The 19,970-nt window shown below is 32.6% G+C and overlaps 1 protein-coding gene across 4 annotated transcripts in view; it reads right to left on the minus strand.

Annotated features, from left to right (window-relative positions):
* Window positions 1–891: 891 nt before the first annotated feature.
* The window catches only part of NCKAP1 (NCK associated protein 1), a 100,178-nt gene continuing 81,099 nt past the window's right edge, over window positions 892–19,970 (minus strand). For all 4 annotated transcript variants that reach the window (XM_074338987.1, XM_074338978.1, XM_074338988.1 and 1 more), the window contains 8 exons: window positions 16,542–16,635; window positions 10,407–10,489; window positions 9,879–9,959; window positions 6,658–6,751; window positions 4,825–4,941; window positions 4,118–4,227; window positions 2,813–2,902; window positions 892–1,820 (listed from right to left, as the gene is read on the minus strand). In XM_074338987.1, the coding sequence (XP_074195088.1) occupies window positions 1,704–1,820; window positions 2,813–2,902; window positions 4,118–4,227; window positions 4,825–4,941; window positions 6,658–6,751; window positions 9,879–9,959; window positions 10,407–10,489; window positions 16,542–16,635 (786 nt within the window). In that variant the 3' untranslated portion in view covers window positions 892–1,703. The remainder of the gene's footprint in view (window positions 1,821–2,812; window positions 2,903–4,117; window positions 4,228–4,824; window positions 4,942–6,657; window positions 6,752–9,878; window positions 9,960–10,406; window positions 10,490–16,541; window positions 16,636–19,970) is intronic.

Consider the following 19,970-nt stretch of genomic DNA (forward strand, 5'->3'; position numbering starts at 1 on the left):
CATGTAAAAATTCCTTCCCTTTAAAAAAAATCCTCACAGAACCACTGAAAAATTTTAACAGAAACCGACAATTCTTCCCTGCTTTAAATACAGACCGGAGATTTTAAAGCATTATAATCTTGTGGCACCTCAATTTCATTTCACTCTCTGTATCTCAACAAAGAAAAACATTATAACTGAGTTCACAGCACCTTTTTAAAAATCTTAACACAAGTTACCAGTGTATTCGTAAGTTGTGAACAGAAGTTCTATATCAGATACAAACCTGTTGGGAAACAGTCTTTACAATGCCAAAGAGCAAAACATCTTCTGTGTTTCCCCCCAAATAAAACCTAACCGGAAAATAAGCCCTTATATGATTTTTCAGGATGACATCCCCTGAACTTAAGCCCTAATGCGTCTTTTGGAGGAAAGATTAATATAAGATCCAGTCTTATTTTCCGGGAAACACGGTAGTTTTTAAACTAAATGAACTGCTCTGCCCACCATACCAACGACCAAGCAACAGGCCCTTATGTCTTTCCCATTCATTACTGATGTAGTTCTCAACATTTCCACTAGTTCCACGATCATTCCATTTTCTTCCTTTCTTTCAAGTAACTGTCCTTCTGGCTACAGATATAATTAGCAAGCTGATGGCACACACGTTTCCTTTTAGTTCTTGATTTTTAAAAAATGTTACGTAATTTTATTTTCTATTTTTAATATTTTTACCAGTGGAATGTTTTTCAAAACATTTAAACAAACCTTGTAATACCTGACCTGGTATCAAATGCTATGCTTAGACATTCCTGAACTAAAGTTTATTTTAAACTAAGTTTAAACTAAAACTTTCATATTATTGAATAAATTTCTGAGGATCCCAAATTAAAGAAATCATTCAAAATGTGATACAGTCTAGTGTTTATTTTATGTTATGGCAGGTACACTTGAATTTCAAAAATTTAAAACATATAAAAAGTGGTTAGGGACTAACATTTGTATCAACAGTTGATAAATGTCTAAGATTGTTTATTATACAGCAGGGTACAATTGTAGTGCTAATGCCAATAGGGCACCATGGAAGTTAGTCTAAAAATTATCACTAGGCTTTATACAAGCAACAACATATGCTGCTGTTTTAGAATTTCGGGACATAGTCTGCTTCTAATGCTAAGCAGTCCTTTAACATTTCTAATGTTATACAGTGTTATAGTATTTAGTTTGGCAAGTGTTTCAAAATAAAGTAGAAATGTATTCATAACATCACAGAAATGCACATCCAGTTTTGTTTTCAATAAGAACCATAGGTACTGATCAGAACTCTTCCCTATATGAAATAATTTACACACGGATGAATGCTATATCACTATCTAAAATAATCACTAAATACAATTCTTTTTCAGAAATAAACAAGCAGAGGTTTTTCTTTTTCATTATCAAATATCAAAAACATATAGATAATGTATGTTTTTCAAACAAATGATAGTCTAAAAGTATAGGAATAATTTCTGTGAATTCGGTGAATGTGCAACCTAAATCAACCAAGTATATTGCAGTACAACCATATTAAGAAACCAATGATCAGAAAATACAACCGTATGAAAGAAAGAAATTTATAATCCACAAAACTGTTTTTCAGGCCTTAAGGTAAAATAGCTCCACAGTTTACAGGTAAAACCGAGGCAACAAAAATGCGTGCTTCTCTTCAATAAGTAGATATTTTATGCAGAAGATGTAACACTTTGCTTGTAGACAGCATGGTATGCATTTCTCAGCAAGACATAAGGAAAACAAGATTCCAAAAGATCCATTGTCAGGAATGGGGATTCCTGAACAATCTGAAAAATTCCAAAAAATGTGTCAGAATTCAAGTTATTTATAATGCTAACATTTACTGACAATAAAACATAATTTTATATTGTTTTTATTTGAAATACACAAATTATTTCCTTTTACTTTAAAATCTGAAATGTAATTGTGTTACACAGTATATGTTATCAAAATGCTTAGAAATCACTACTTTTCAATTAAACCAATTTATCAATTGTGCATTTTCAATGCCCTCAACAATTTATTATAAAAGACAATATAAACAAATTTAAAATGTGGAACATATCTTCAAGTCTAACTGGAGACCCAAGATTAGGCTAGAAAGCCAAATCAAACATAAAATCAACTACAATTAAGTGGAAAGCTGTTAAGTTCTAGAGGAGCTCAAAAGGGAAGAAAGATTAACATAGGCCAGAGTAATCAGAAAAGTCTATTTGGAAAAAAATTTGAGCTATAGAGTATGGTGAATCATTAGGATAGACAGAAATCTCTGCAGGTAAAATAAATTATTTTAAGTGAGTAAAGAGTCACATGGTACAAACAAGCATGGCTGATTCATAGACAGTGAAAAAAGGAACTAAGTATAGAGAATTACAGGAAATTTTATTAGATTTGGAGTATTTTATTAGATTTTATTTTATTAGATTTATTAGATTTGGGCAGAATGGAGTCAGAATACAGAAAACTAGAAGAGTTGAAACTGATACACTGGGAAACTGTAAGGCCCAAGTGTTTTCCAACAGGTTGAAAAAACTATTCATAAAGAATACCTTGTAGGTAATGCTAATCTCTTATTTTTTTGTTTCTTGATATGATTACCATGTGGTAAAATACAAGTGATGTAAGCAATTTTTAGAAGGTGTGTGGCTTGGGTGAAGTGAACACAAGGGATCACTTTGTTATTTAAGCTCTTTTTGTTATTTAATCAGTTAAATGCCAAGAAAAGACCATCTTGAATAACTAAAACTTATTTGCTAATAAAAATTAAAATGAGACTTACCATATCTAGCAGTAAATAAACAGATTCTCTATTTCTTGTTGTTGTTTTATCTGTCTCCTGGCCAATTTTCAGTAGACTGGAGGATGCAAGCTTAAAAGTACACATACATTTTAAATACATTTTTTAAATGAAACGTTCAGCAGTTACTTATTTTCAGTATGCTTCAACTTGCAACAGATTTCAATAATTCAGTGGCTATATAGATAATGAGCAATTAAATAAATAAGCTTAGATTCTTTACATTCAAGCAATGATTTAGAGAACTGTTTAAGGTATAAACACAAAAATAGTAAATGCAATCAAATATTCTTACTGGTCTTTAAAGCTGATTTTTTCCCCCAGGTCTAGTCCTTAAACAAAAAAAATTATTTCATGTAATGGCTCTGTGCGATGTCAGAGGGATAGTGGATGGGGGAAGGGGGGGCTCACACAGTGTGAGGGATATAAATGATAAACGTCTAAGTATTGCTTTGTCTTGTGCACCTGAAACTAATTAAAAAAAAAAATGATTTCAATCGATATCTGTAGTAACTGTATTTGTTAGTTCCCAAATAAGGAACTTTCACAATGGGAACACTGAGATTAGGATACTAAGTCTTGAATAAAGGAAATAAATTGAAAGAAAAATTTTAAATCTTAATACTGTTTGCTTTGAAATAGAAGTTGTTTTCTCAAGTTAACAGTGTATTTGCTTTATAAATTAAAAAAAATTTTCTAAAATGTTAACAAGATTTATAACTTGAAAAGAAGCAAACATTCTAGTGTTCATTGCATTATGATGCATCTCTCCTTATAGTAAAATATGGAAAAAGCACATTGATAAAGAAAGAGCTACACTAACATAGAAACAAAGAGACACATACTTCATGAGACTATAGAGTTAGCACAACTATCCTCTTTTTGTAGTGAGTATTATTATTATTTTTGAATTTGTCATCATTAACAAAGGTCTTTCTCCAAATAAATGGAAAAAAGTAACATTCTCTTAGCGGGAACAGTCTCTCTGCCTCAATTTTCCTTTGGTTTGTTTTTTCCTGTTTCAAACCCTAGGTAAAATTCTAGGGTACTATATACATCAGCTTAGGAAAAAAAAGGTCATATTGCAGAGCTCTAGAGATGAGACTTCTAAGTCAAAGGGAAAAAAAATGCCAAATTCCTTGTACTTAATGCCCTGCCCTCATCTGTTTCTCCTTCCAAACACTTCTTAAATTATATTAATCAAGAGAATTTATTCTGCTGCATCTCACAGCTATTTTACATTTTCTTTATAAAATGTCATGAGGATTGCTACTAATTTATACATACCGCCAAAAATTCTTTAAGACGGTCTTCAATGCTTCCTTTGTGAATTGTAAACAAAGCTGCAGCGATCTGGTTGATGGCTTTGGCCAAGCAATGTATGTTGTTGCAGTGCCCTGAAAAAGCGCAAATAGGGTTTGTGGTTTCTGTGTGACCCTCAATATGAAAAAAGACACAAAAGGCCAATCGTTAATGACCTCACAATCTACATAAATAGCAGCATGATTAAAAGCAGGGTTGGGGGCATAACCTGCCTTGCTCTCCTTTCACTTTTATGAAGACTAATGCTTTCGAAAGGTAGCAAGAGAGCAACAAATGATTATGTCTTTATTGAACAAGCAAACTTTTAAAAACTTCTAAAAGAAGTTTTAGATCAGTTTTGTATTGTCTTGGACACTTAAAAAAGAAGTGCTTAGCTGCTTTACAAACATTTTCTCATCCAATCCTTAAAACAGTCGTAAGAGTTGGACAGTCCTTCACCACCCCCGACCCACACATTCAGGTTCACATATACATTTCATATACGTATCAGGAAACTGGGGCTTAGAAAAAGAAAAATCAAGGTTACACAAACAGTAAGTAGTAACGCAGCTGGCAAGTGGCAGAGCTTAACCCACATTTTATTATAAAAGAACATCAATTCCCTGAAAAGTATCTACCATATCAAAACTCATGACTGTTCCCATTGCCAAACAACTCTAAACCGCCGTTACCTTCTATAGCAGGGCTGTACTGAGACATGACGTTACTGGCCAGTGTTGGCAGAGACACTGCCACAAAGACCATGAGGAGGCAGGCGATTTTATATTCTTCTTCTGGACTTATGTTTTCTAAGGAAGAAAAATGAAAAATAAGACCAAGGTATTTCTTTAAGATTAGTTAAGAGTTGATAATCAAAACCAGAAAAGGCAAATTTTAATTTTTGTATAAGATATTTTACCAAGCCTCTACAGAGCTAATCACAATTTTGTTAAAAGAAATATAAAATAAATGGAAATAATATATATTACTGTTGACTATTATCTATTACTCAGCATATTTCAAGGACCACTAGTATTTTTCCTTATTTTCCTTTTTTTTAATTGCAAGGTTATAGGGCAAGAAAATATAATTAGGATAACTGCAATCCTAAAATTTCCTAATTGAACACTGATGATAAAATTATTTTACAAGAAAATTCTATTTATTAATATTAAAGTTTAGAAAATTTATTATCTCAAATTTACTCTGTACAATCATCCAAAAAATCCTTAAATTTTTCTAAAATAGATATGAATGTAATTTGAAATACACTATTTAAAAGATATAAATGTGTAAAGTGGACTGGATTTCCAACCTCTCCATTTTAGAAGACAGAAGGAACCAGTCATATATGAAAATAACAACCATTGCCCTAATTTTTTAAAGATACGATCCTTTCTAAAATATTTGCTGTACTGTACTAAAATTGTGGGTTATCTAGTACCTGGGAACTTCTATTTACCCTACTATTCACCACCCAATATAACTAAGAAATGAATGTAAGGGACAGAATGTGTTTTTAAAATTTGGTTTTATTATGAAAATATAGCTGTAACAAATTAGTAACAGTAGTAATTATCCATGTGGCTATAATTAACATACTACATGAATGATAAAAGAAAAGGTAATGGTAAATCAAAACAGAACTGATGACTTCAAACACCACGCTACAGCAAAGGGCGAGGAAAAGGCATTTTACTACCAGAAACAGATGAAATGTTATTTACTTTGTAGACAAACCTAGAAACAGCTATAGAGCATTCTGGATATTACATTTCAATGGACTGGACTAAAGTCTTTTAAACGTTTAATATTATATAATAATGTACACTCTTTACGGCAAGCAGCTCTAGTCTGATTAAAAATAGGCTTTATTTCCCCACCTGAAAAAAATCTTTCTCTTGATTTTACTCATGCCTCAGGCTACTATAATTTTATTTCTTTGTTCCCCTTTAGAGTAAAACTCTTTTGAGAGTTGTTTTATACTTCTTATCTCTAATTCCTTTTCTCCTATTCTCTTTTAAATCCTCTCTAATCAGCCTTTGCCCTGGAAACTCCACTGATACTGCTCTTATCAGCATCACCCATTAACTCTACATAGCTGATCATTCTTTTCCCTCTTTCCTGGAAGCTACTCTTTCCTGGTTTTTCTTCTCCTTTACTGGTTCTTCCTTCTCAGTTTCTTTTTTGGTGGTACTTCCTCTTCTCCCTAAGCTCTTCAAGTTGTGAATGTCCCAGGACTCAGACCCTGATTCTCTTCACTTTTGCATCTACACCAAATGGATTTAGTAATCTCAGCCAGTTTTATGGCTTAAATGATCTAATCTGTATGATGACTATGCTGTAACATCAGCTCCAAAGACAGGAATCTTTGTCTTTTCTCACTGATATATTCTACCTACCAAAAAAAGAAAAAAGCTTGACATAAAGTGGGAATTTGAATAAACAGGTAAGTATCACATCTATATCTGTGTTGCCCTGGTAATTTTAATTAAGATTACTACATATTTACTAATGCATGTTACCTGATTTTTGTGAGGAAAGAGCTACGACCAAGGCAGGATCAATCTCGCAAGGTAATCCAGCAGCTGATGATAATTCATACACATTCATTGCAACCTGATAAAAAATACAAGAATTAAAAAGCAAGAAATATACTAACAAATTTCTGAGAACTCTCACTTTAATAAGAAAAAGATACACTGTTTAACTTAAAGTCTGCTTACAAAAACACTAGAGAATTTTGGAAACCTGCCTGAAGCAAGAACTACTGTACAACTAACCTACATTGAATACATGATTTAGTACTTTGTGTTGTGCTGCTTATAACTTCCTGATGTTAGGCCAAATAAAACTTGTATACTTTCTGTGGCAAATCCCAACAGAATCATTTTAAAGTTATTATTTTTCTTGGAAGCATGAACGCAAAATATCAAGCCAAAAGAGATAAATAAATTAACAAAAGTGAATCAAAATTACTGGACTTATGTTCATACTTGTTTAACGAAAAATTATAGTGGCCTAATCATATTTATAAATATGGTACATTACTTATAATAATCGATGTTTTAGGGAGTACTGATTTAAAATCTGATAAAGGAATTTCTAATGACTAAAGCAATAATTGCCATGGATTAAGTTCTAGATAATCATTTGTTTGTGATCCATTACTCACTCTAAGCACAAAAATTAACTCAAAATGGATCATAGATCTAAACATAGGTGCTAAAACTATAAAATACCTAGAAGAAAATATAGGCATAAATCTTTATGTCTTTGGTAGTCAATGGTTTATTAGAGGCAATAACAGAAAAAAAACAGATAAACTGGACTTCTTGAAATTAAAAATTTTTTTGCTTCAGAAGACACTGTAAAGAAAATGGAAAAACAACCCACAGAATGGGAGAAATGATCTGCAAATTAAGTATTTATTAATGGACTTGTACCTAGAATATATAAAGAATTCTTTTATCTCAAAACGCAAAAGGTGAACAACCCCTATGAAAAATGAGCAAAATATCGGAATAGACATTTCTCCAAAGAAAATATACAAATAGCCAATTAGCACATGAAATTTTCAACATCATTTGCCATCAGGAAAAGACAAACTAAAACAATGAGACTTCACACACATAGTGTATGCCACTTCATACACACTAGAATAGCTATAATTAAGAAGACAGATACTAACAAATATTGACGAGGATACAGGAAATTGAAACTGTCATACAATGTTGGTGGGAATGCAAAATGGTACAGCTACTTCAAAAACAATTTGGTTGTTTCTCAAAAGGGTAAACACAGAATTTCCACATGACCCAGCAATTCCACTCCTGAGATATACCCAAGAGAAATGAAAGCATATATCCACAGAAAAAAGGGTACATGGATATTCACATTATTTATAATAGCCAGAAAGTAAAAATAACCCAAATGACCTATCAATTAGTGAATGAAAAATAAAACGTGGGCTATAGCCATACAACGTAATATTATTTGGCAATAAAAAATGAAATAATAATACATACTACACATGAATAAACCAGAAAACATTATGCTAAGTGGAAGAAGCCAGTTCCAGAAGACTAGATATTGTATAATTTATATGAAGTGACAGGAATAGGCAAACCTATAGAGATAAAATTAATTGGTGGTTGCCTAGGGCTGGGGAATGGGAAGAAATGGGGAATGAGTGCTAGTAAGTACAAGGTTTCTTTTTAGGGTGATGGAAAGGTTCTAAAATTGATGACAGCTGGACAACCCTGTGACTATATTAAGATCCACTGAATTGTATACTTTAAATGAGTCGATTTTATTATAGGTGAATTATATCTCAGTAAAACTATTAAAAAATGTTTGTTTGTTTTTTAAAAGTAGTAAGTTCTGCTTAAAGTTTGTTGTAATGAAATACAATTATGTCTTGTGCTAAGAGAACTGGATGGTTGCTCAGAATATTAATTGTTATTCTCATAATCTGTACACCAGTGTCTTCTCAAAGACTGATTTGTCTTTAACGTCTCTTACAACTTTTTTTTCTACAGTGTTTTTATTTAAGAAATAATTTTGCACTATTCATAGTTTTCAATCATAAAATCATACGATAATCACCGATCTCAAATTTTTATTCTGTGCAAAGCACTGTGGGAGAAACAAAAATAAAGAAAACTAGGTCTTGGTATTCAAGAATAAATTTAAGGGGAAAAACACAAGTATAACACAAGGCAGAATGCATTTAATTATACAACGAATAAAAAAAGTTTTCTGATAACACTAAGAAAAAAATCTTTATCGTCACTGGGGGATCAAGGAATGTTTTTTAGGTGGCACTGAATCAGGTTGTGAAAGATAAGGAGGAATTTAAAAGGCAAGAAATAGAAAGCGGCAGGATTTTCAGGTAGAATGAATTAAGAGGACAAAACAAATAGATGTGAGAATGCACACAGAAAGATGTAGTTATCTCATAGAGATACATGAAGAGACAGGTAGAGTAAGAAAGGGGAGAGAGTAGAGGATGGAAAAAGCAATGGAAGGTAAGTCTTAAAATGTTTGAGTGGCATCAATTTGAGAAGAGACCTGAGTGTCATACAAAATAATAAAGAAATAACTTTTTTCAGTAAGTGCTTTTAGAAATTTGTGAAACAGAAAATCATCACTCCAAGAAACATGAAAGCTTGGAAAACATAAAAGCTTTGAGCTTTGAGCCCTGATATGGTAAATCATTGCTGGCATTCGATTAGTGGTTGGATTTCATGATCAATAAATTTTCAAAACAGAAACTGTGGACTCCTGTAAAGCTACCAACCTTCTATCTTTCATTTATTAAAAAGACTATTAAAAACATTTAAAAATTATATAGCCTATAAGTAACACCCTTTGATAAGATTTTTTAAACATCAATTTAAAAAACTGAATTTAGCTTTATTTTTAAAAAAACAACTCTTATGTCACTGGCTCATTTTTCTCATTCTGTTTATGACCATGTATAAACAACTATCAGTTTAAGGAAAAAAAACACTGGTATCAACCCATTTTACGTTACTATAGGTGACTAAAGAAAACTGGCTTTCAAAATGCCTTCGTGGTATTTTGGTGCTGAGCTCTCACAGATGCATTTTCAAAGGCAAGCATGCTAACTGATCACTCTAAAATCAAAACTTTACCGTATAAGACTTATTAAATTTTACTTTACATTTAATGTAAATATTTCATTTGAGAAATTGTAAAATCCAAATAGAAGTTTTATTACCTTCATATCAGTTTCCCTTGGAATGTGATCCTTGAAATCTTCAATTGAGCTTACAAGAAAAGGAATGTGGTAGGACAAGACCTAGGCAGGACAACAAATAAAAAAAGTAGAATTATTTTTAAATGGCAACCTCCAAATTCATGAAATATTACCACTCAATTACTTCAAATTTTCATAAAAATTATTTTACTTTATTTTCATGTGATTTTCTAAAGTACTAAGATACATAGAAATGATATGTATTCAATGCTAAACTGACTATAGTCAAAATGAAAAGTGCTTTAATGAAGAGTAAAACTGAAAAAGTAGTACAATATTTAGGCAAGTTATACTCCCCAAATTTCAGATACCAAAACAAAAATAAGTTTAAATACCTTTAATTTCTCTGTACTTTATTTTAGATAACTATGAAAACTGGCATTTTAATTATATCACTGCCTAATATAAATTTAATGAGTAACTTTTAATTTCTGGGAAATTAAAATAGATTATTTGGATATAGGATATGTACTTATAATAGTTTCTTACATCTCTAAGTGCTTCTTGAGCCAATGAGCGGAAGGATAAAATTACACCAATTATTGTCATCCTCTTCAAGACACTGTCAACAGCTAAATTTGAAGAAAGGGGAGAAGAAAAGAGTGTGAACTGGATTCTTTCTTACCCTTGGAGAAAACATTTAGTCATAAAATTCCCATGATAAAAGGCACAACTAATAGCAATTTGATTATAAGAAATGATTAAAGAGGCAAATATACTGAAAGCTGATTAAAATTAAGAAAATTATAGTTTACTTCAAATGCAGTATACTCTATTCTTTAAAATGGTTTAGATGGTTCACCAGAATCTTGAAAAAAATCACATAGGTAGCCACCTGTATAATCCTATCTCAGAAATGGTTGAGGTAGGAGGAAAGAGAGACTAAGGGGAGAAGAGAGGAAGCTGATCAGAGTGGATATGAGTTAAATACTCAAATGACCCTGAACCTGAAGATGCTGAATTCTTAAGTTGTTGAGGTCCAGTCCAGAAACAAAACATGACTATTGAGGTCACAAGCAGTTTTGGCAAGAGCAGGTTGCTAACAATTATGAATGGATTTGATCACTTACATTTTGATTACAGGGCATTACTCTGGAAATCATTACTTGGTTAACGAAATCAAGGGAGATTAGGATTAAAAGGATCAATACCTTCATATTTTAAAAAGCCAACAAACACTTATTGAATTACTCCCCATATGCAAGGCATTGACTATATAAGAATACAAATAAACAGAATGATAATCTAGACCTTAAGGAACAGTCTCAGTGAACTATCAAGAAAACTAAGAAAATAAGATCCCGCTTATGTGAGAGAAAAAGATGTGTTTGTATACACGTAATACATTTCTAGAAAGGTGTATAGAAAACTGTTAAGTGTTGTTACCTTTGAAGAGTAGGACTGCAGAGAGTTGTTTTGTTAGAAAGTAATTTCTACCTCCTGTATATTTTCTTTAAAGCTTTATGAGTATCTTTTATTAAAACACATGAACAGGTCTAACATAAGTCAAAATGTGATGAGAATTAAAATAGTAGTGCTAAAAAAATGATTTAGGACACAAGTATAAATTCCCTATAGCAGGAACCAGTCTTACTACTATTTATATCAATCTCTTGCACTCACCAGAGTGCCTGAGACCCAAAATATGAGAAGACATTCAATGGTTATTCAAGAAATGAGACTAGGAAATTATTGTCTAGAAAAGGAAAGAAGAAATGAGGGTGAAAGGAAAGATTTCTCTGAGAAAAGGTCATCTACGTTGGGCATAAAGGAGTAAGAGAAGGGCATTCCAAGCGAGCAAACAAAATAGCAAACCCAGAAAAAGAAATGACAGAGAATAAGGTGAATAATCAGAAACTAAATAGTGTGATATCATATACTTCCAAGAATTTGTTACCCAGAATTTAATCAAATAAATATGCAAAAACTGCATCTCAAAACATCCTCTTGAATATGTACAACAATGACAAATTAAAAATTCTGAGAAACTTCATAGTAAGAAACATTCTTTAACTTATTGTTCAATGGGTTATTTGCCAAACCTATTTGACCATGGGCACCTCTCCTCATCTCCCATAATTTCCATTAACATCCTAATGTCTGTGTCACCATAAAATTCATTAAAATTCTAACCCCCAAAGTAGATGGTATTAGAAGTGGGCCTTTAGAAGGTGCTTAAGCCATGAGGGGTGGAGCCCTCAAGAATTCGATTAAGGCGGTAAAAGAGGCTCCAGAGAGATCCTTAGCCTCTTCCATCATATGGTCTTGGACTTCCAAAACTGTGAAGAAATAAATTTCTGTTGTTTACAAACTACCTTGTCTGTGACATTTTGTTGTAAGAGCCCAAATGGACTAAGACACATCCCAAGAAACTAATGATACTAGAACAGTGGCTACATGGGCCTGGGCCAGGCAAAGAAAAGATAGTGGGGGGGAAAGGAGGGGAAAGAATGGCTAAATGTGAACTTAATCCAAATGTCTTTTGAATGCCATGCTATGAAAAGAAATATTTAAAATTTTGACTCTGAATGTGGGAGACACGTGAGAAACAGAGGACTTACTACTGTATGTTAGGAAATCATGACTATAATTCACCAACGATGATAATGCCTTAGGAGAGCCACAGGAAGAGATTTGGGATTTAAGAGGTTGGATGAAGTAGGAGTTACAAGTTCAAACACCTACAGCAGGTAACATAAAACAGTGAAGGAGACAAGGTGAAAGACGGGGCAGTAAGTGGGGAAAACCAGAGAAAAAAATTTCTAAAGGGGGCAACTGCAACTCAGGTGCAGCCACGTGGGGAAATACTGCCCAGGTTTCTGTTTTCATTTTTTGGTGGAGGGAAACCAGACATTTAGATTTTCATGCAAAATATCCCATTTTGAAAATAATGACCCCAATTTTTTTTTTTTTAAGCTTAATGCAGCATAGGGCCAAACAAAGCACATTTTGAGGCCAAATTGACCCACCAATTTGCAAACTCTGATCTGCAAGATACAGCTATTAGATGTAGAATACGACAGGAAGAGGAAGGGAGGACACCCAAGTTTTCTTGTGTGAGTCACTAGGTGGGTGGCAAGGAAATAATGAAATGGTCAAGAAAGAAAGAAGATCAGGCTTTTTCTCTCCGCCCAGTTACACCTCTCACGAGGGGAAGATCCTTCCTGTTCCAGACATGTTGTGAAGTATCGATGGGCCATATACGTTAAGACGTCTAACAATGTTTCTCAAACTTTAGTGCAAATTAGAGTCACCTACTGGGCTTCAGCAATGTGATTCAGTAGGTCTGGCTGGGGTGGGACACAATAATTTACATTCTTAACAAGTTTCTAGGTGATGCAGTTGCTTGTTGTTTCTGGTCCACCAACCACACTTTGAGATCCCCTGGTCAAACCTAGCACTTCGGTGTTAAACATCTGGAGCTCAACAGAAAGAGTCAAGGCTGGGGATGAATATTTAAGACATATTGATAAATAAGACTAGATATATTTCCCCAATAAGATTACAGAACAATGACTTAAAAAAGAAAAAGAAAATAGAGGTAAAACTATTGACATATGAAGAGAAAAAAATAAATAAGGAGAATAAAAGAGATAAACACTACAGAAAAATCAAGTAGAATAAGTGAGGCAGAAGGGTAAAGTAGCCATATTATAGTATTAATATACTGAGAGTAGAGAATTGGGGAGACGAAACAGTGAATACAAGCTAGTTAAAAATTAAAAAGTTTGGCAATATGAAGAGTGGTAGGATGAGTAAGAGGCAGATTTAACTACAGACTTAAAAAATGTCATTTCACAAGCAGTACCTGGGCTTCCAGGGAGCAGAAGACTTTCGAACCAGTGAAATTGCTTGGGATGATGAATGTAGGAGACAGTCAAGGGTATGATAGTACAGAGGAGGAAGCAATTAAAATTACTATCAAATTTTATAATCCAGAATGGATAAGTAAGCCAGGAAGAGGCTGATTGGAAAACTAGAAAGACAGCAGTTTCAATGAGCTACAAACAAATTTTAATAAGGAGTGAAGGAATGGGAGAGCTGGAAGACATGACTATGGTCTGAGAGTGGAGTTTCAAATTCAAGACTTTACCATTGCAACAAATTCAGGTGATAACATCCAAAGCTCAAAGGTGTTTAGAGTCAACTGGTAGGTTTATAGATGGTGGCAAGGTAGAGCAAAAGTGAGTAGAATAAGTTTGTAAAAGGAAGAATTACTACTGTAAGAAAACACGAAAATAAAGGTCTGTGACATGGGAGCCAGTAAAGTCATGAACTTAACCTCAAGAAACACAGTGTCAGAGACTAGAATGTAAGGAATAGGGACATTATTAAATTTGCTCAAGTCACATATTTAGAAAGCCTAAAACAGAAAATTAATTTCAGATTGCCTCCCAATTCAGAAATACTTTCAACAAATTACACTGCTTTTTCTTTTTAAAGGTATTTAAAAGAACTTGTGTGTTGACTGTGAAAATCAGTTACAAAAGTACATCAACTTCTAGATATGAGGTAAAGGAAGCACAAAGGTAACTAAAGATCAGAGACAAAAGGGGGCATTCTAGAAAACAGTTCAACTGAAAGAGTAGCTTTCTCTGTTTCCCTAAATAAGCCATTATCGAGTAATCTTTTTTCCATATCACAAAAAAAAGATTTAATAAATTCCACTAGAAGATAAATTTGATATATATAGGTCATGAAGACTCAACAATTTAGATTTTGATTTTGGCCTATTCCACGAGTCATGAATCACCACTATTACACACAAAATTCAAGTAAACAGAATCTAAATAAAGGAGTATGGATTTTACTTTGAAAACCTGCAAATTCTTGGAATTTTATTTCAATTCCACAAATAGGAGAGTTAAACTAAGAGTAAACAGTCAGTGGATTAGTTGTTTCTAACCAGATGATATTGTCAAATATTGTTTATTAGTAGAAAGTTAACTAGGGTTAAAGCTAGTTGGGTGGTCAAATGAGTATTAAAAAATGGGAGAAACATGGAAAGAAAAAGGTTAAGAATAAAGGAAAAAAAGACTAGAAAATACAAGTATATAGTAAAACAATGAACAAAAGAGATCAGGTAGATATTTAGTAATTTCCACTAAGTATTCACTCACACTCCTCCTTCCTCTATGCTACCAAGTCAATCTTTTCGTCTTCATTTTTTAAATTTAATTTTTAAAGTATCATACAGTAAACCTGATCTTTTTTTCACCTTTCTGGTGCATAGCTCTAGGAAAATTTTTTTTAACATGTATAGATTTGTGTTACCACCATCACCACTGCGGTGAACAGTTTCATCACCCCCAAAAATTCCGTCATTGCATTCCCATTACATTTCTGGCAACCACTGATCTGTTCTACAACACAACCTGTAGTATAATTTTATACTAATTTGTATTAAATAAGTTTATATTTTTTAAAGCAGGATAAGATAGCCTAGTAAATGATCCTCAAAATAATTTTATAGCTTTATAAAATTGGATATAGTTGCAAAACATTTAAAAGAAAAATATCAAAGGAGAGGAATGTAAACCATGAACGAACGGCTTTAATTTCCTTAAGGATTGTTTTTTATTTGGGAAAATAAACTCTTTCTCTGGTTTTCTCAAATACAAACAATCTTTAATTTGGGATTTCATTAATTTTTTAATATTGGGAAGGCTTTTTAAGTGAATCACTAAGAAGTATGACTTTAAAATAGTTTTTAATTATAACTGAGTTCAAGTACAAAAAGCAAAAGAAAATAAAATTAATTCAAGTGCATCTAAAATACTTACCTGGCTAAACAAACTTTAATAAATATTTAAGATTCACTGTTATTTCACAATATATCTCCCACAAAGAATCAATGTCAAGAAGACATGAAAAAGAAGTATTTTTAGAGTTGTAGGCTCAGGTTCATGCAATGAATACTAGTTAGCAATAAAAAGGAAAAAAGTACTGATTCACTTAACACAGATGGGTGAATCTCAAAAACACGCTAAATAAAAGAAGTCAGACACAAAAGAGTATATACTGTTATATACTGTGTGATTTCCGTTTATATTTAGTTGTAGAACAGTAAATTTGATTTTTAATGACAGAAATCACATAAGTCATTGTATGGGTTTGGGGGCCCGGAGTGAGAAACTGACTATAAAGGGATATGAGGAAACTTCCCGAGGTGACAGAACTGCTCTGGATCTCTCCACAGTGGTAATGGTTACATGGATATACACATTTGTCAAAATGCATCACACAGTTCACTTAAATGTGTGCATTTTATTATATATAAATTATACCTCAATCAAGTTGATTTTTAGAAAATTACAGACTCACAAGTTAATTCTCCTTTAGTCTAAATTAATACAGATTTACTATATTAAATTTAATGTGTTTATTAACTGATAATATTCATTAAATACCTGACACATGATACTAAGAGTATGGTAAGAAAATTTGTGAAACAGATACTTAAAAGAGCCTTTGACTGTAAAATTTTTCTAGTTCTCTTCATAAGCTAAAGAGTACTATTCATCATTTACTACTTATATTTGTATTTATAAATTGTGAGCAAAAACTAAATATTGAGTGTCAAGGTCTTCTGAAGGCTTATGAAAAGTATCATGAGTTACCCACATGATAATCTTTTAAAGAGTGCAGCCATCTGGTCTGGTTTGTCAAAGCTGGTCCTCATTTGTGTCAGCACATCAACATTCTCCACCACAAGTTTCTAAAAAAAAAAAGATCCTCGGTCAGGCATAGACCCCCTGGTGGTAATGAGATAAGAGCACGCTTTGGAAATTAGTCTGGCAAGTAGGAAATACAATTCATGAAATCCAGATGCTCTATGTGATATATTTTTGTTGCTGTAATAAAAGAATTTAAAAATTATTTACATAGGCTTAATGTTTTCTTTAGTTTGCAAATTCAAGGAGAGGAGTTCAGGAAAAAGCAATAAAGATAAGTAGTAGGATAAAGAATTATCTTATGCTTAGACACAGAAGAGCATCAATAATAAAAAGCAGACACAGAAGTGGATAAAGAATAATAAATTCCAACCAAAACAAAAGAACTTGCTGAAGTTAAAGCTGACCAAAGATAGCCTAGAGTTCACTGCTGGATACATTCAATCACAGGGAGAATAACTTATTGGGGTATATAGTATTGCTTCATGGGGATTATAATAGAGCAATGTTTCCCAACATAAATTATCAAATGGAAATGTCAACTATCTACCTTCTCTTTCAGGGACCACTGAGTAAAGGGTAGAGAACAGAAAGAAGAAGGGGATATAAATAAATGCAGGGAGTGAAGTATAACTATTTAAGAAAAGTGTAACTGATAAAGAATGTTTTTCTTAAAAGGAGCATTGGAAAAGTAATTTAAAAATTATAACTAAAGCAAATGTAATTAATTTGATTCTGGCAGAGATAATAAAAATATGTATTTGGAAAGCCTGGATACGTGTATTTGAAATATCCAGGGATAAAGCCTGGATTTGGACATATGTAATTCTAAATACATATACTCAGGCTTCATCCCTGCATATTTCAATTCAGCATGTCTGGTTGCAAAGATGTAGCAAGAATACTGTTAAAGTGCCATAGTGGTTTTGTTGCAAGCCAGAGGCTAATGACAACAGATTTAAGGGGAGCATGAAAAACTATACAGAAAATCGATCAAAATCATTTTTCAAAGTATGAATTTAGTTTAGGTTATTTGATATTACTTCAGATTATTTCTCTTTATGCTCCCAATCAAATATTCAGCTCTAGTCACATTTATTTGTTAAATTGAACAAGTCTCTGATTAGATTGCCCGCTCTCTCCAAGGCCAATTCAATACTTGTCCCATCCTAAAACTGGATTGAGTCAATACACACTGAAACTATATGCCCAACCCTGACAGTGCTCATGTACTTGAATATATCACATGTCAGTGAATTAGACATCACTGAATTTTAAATGCACCATTACTTTATGCACAATTTAAAAAAACCTCTACCAGCTAAACTGACATTTTCTAATCATCTGACTATAAGACACAATTTCAGAAATACTGATATAGGCTAACTATATTCTAGAATCAGTAAATTATAGTATGTAGTATACAGTATAGAATCAATTAAATTATAGTATATATATATTTAATAGCAAGGATACTGTAATTATTTTTAAGCTCCTATACTAGTACCTTGTTTCCTTGAAAATAAGACCCAGCTGGACAATCAGCTCTAATTCCTCTTTTGTAGCAAAAATTAATATAAGACCCAGTATTTTAGATTAGATTAGATTATACCTGGTCTTATATAAAACTCCGTATATATATTATGTTATATTATAATTATATTAGACCCGGTCTTATAGTAAAATAAGACCGGGTCTTACATTAATTTTTGCTCCAAAAGATGCCTTAGAACTGAATGCCCGGCTAGGTCTTATTTTCTGGGAAACACAGTAGACTGTTCACAAACAATCCCATTTACTCAAATCCAAAGGACAGAGGTGATATTCCCATTTTACAACTAAGGAAACTAAGACTCAGAGAAGTTAGATAACTTGCCCAAAGTTAAATAAATTAAATAGTAAAATTTGAAATTTGAATTCAGGTATTTGATTTAAAAATCCATCCCCTTAATCCCTATGGAAATCTTTACCATGCATCAGAATGATCTGAAGAACTTATTAATTAAAACACACATTGCTGAGTCCCAGCTCCACATGTTCTGAATTAGCAGGTCTGAGGTAGAACCAAAAATTATACATTTTTAACTAGTTCCAAGGTAATGCTGCTGCTGCTGATCTGAAGACCACACTTTAAGAACTATTACCTTAAAGCATTTGTTTACACAGTAATCTTAAAAAAAAAGGTAATGACATTAACTCTTTATATATTTAATTATTTTTTCAATTGCATCCTGAAACAAAGCTCTATGTTTAAAGCCACTGATTAATGTCACTGATGAATGGACTGAAAGCTAGAATACTAAGAATTACCAATGCAATGATTTGGAACAAAGTGAGGTAAATCAAGTGAAACAAATCAAGAATACTAAAAATAAAATTGGTTTTCTGTTAAAAATAAAGTGTTAAATTCCTGATGCAAGTCATTATTTCAATTTCCTCTTCATTTGAAAAGAAAATCTTCTAGGACTCTGAAGAGTAAAAAGAACTGATCTGTAAAATGCCAAAACAATACTTTTGGCAGGACTGGAGAATAAACTGACTCAACAGGCACAACTCCAAATGAAACACCACAAGAATTTTAGAAGGAAAGAAGATTGGTTGTTTTTTTCTCCAGAAAGTAATAAACATGTTTTACCACAAGTACACATGCATAGTGTTGACTATGTCTGACACATGATTTATTCACAACCATTAATATAAAGCTGTCCTTTTTTTTATTGGCAAGTTTACTCCTTGAAACAAAAAAAGTCCTCAGCTAAAACAGGAACTAAAACAATTAAGGCAGCCTTTAAGATATTTAGTTTATGTCAGTTTAGAAAATAAGAGCTAAGAAGTTACAAGATGATCTTAAAAACATTGTAACTCCCTCCAAAACACTTTACACACTAATTTTAAAAAGATTAACGTGCCATCAGAGGCATCAGCATGCTCTAAGGCAGAGAGAGTATGGGCTACGATCTCTTCAGAGGGTATTTTACAATAGAAGAAAAAATTTAAATGTTTATAGCCTTTGATCCACTTTCAGAAAATTTTCCTATAAAAATGCTCAAATAAGTTTGTAAACTATGTGGAAGTACTGTTTAAATGTAGAGAAATATATATAACTCTGATTCCTCCAGAAATCCAATGAAGTATGAGTGGAAAAGAATAAAAGGCCAAATGAAAGACATGAACGAAGAGCAAAGAATAAGTAGAGGTGAGAAATTTGATTAGCAAGTTCCTGTAAAGGAGATACAATGCAGAAGGCAAGTTAATGCACGTCTCAGAACCTAGGCAGGACTCAGAAACTGTAGGCAGTGGCATAGAAAGGAAGGCTTGAGGCTAAAAATAGGAGGGTTATTACATATCTGTATAAGAGGTTGTTATACAGCCAACTTCT

Source organism: Rhinolophus sinicus, linkage group LG01 (assembly GCF_036562045.2).
Source record: "Rhinolophus sinicus isolate RSC01 linkage group LG01, ASM3656204v1, whole genome shotgun sequence".
Taxonomy (NCBI): Eukaryota; Metazoa; Chordata; class Mammalia; order Chiroptera; family Rhinolophidae; genus Rhinolophus; species Rhinolophus sinicus.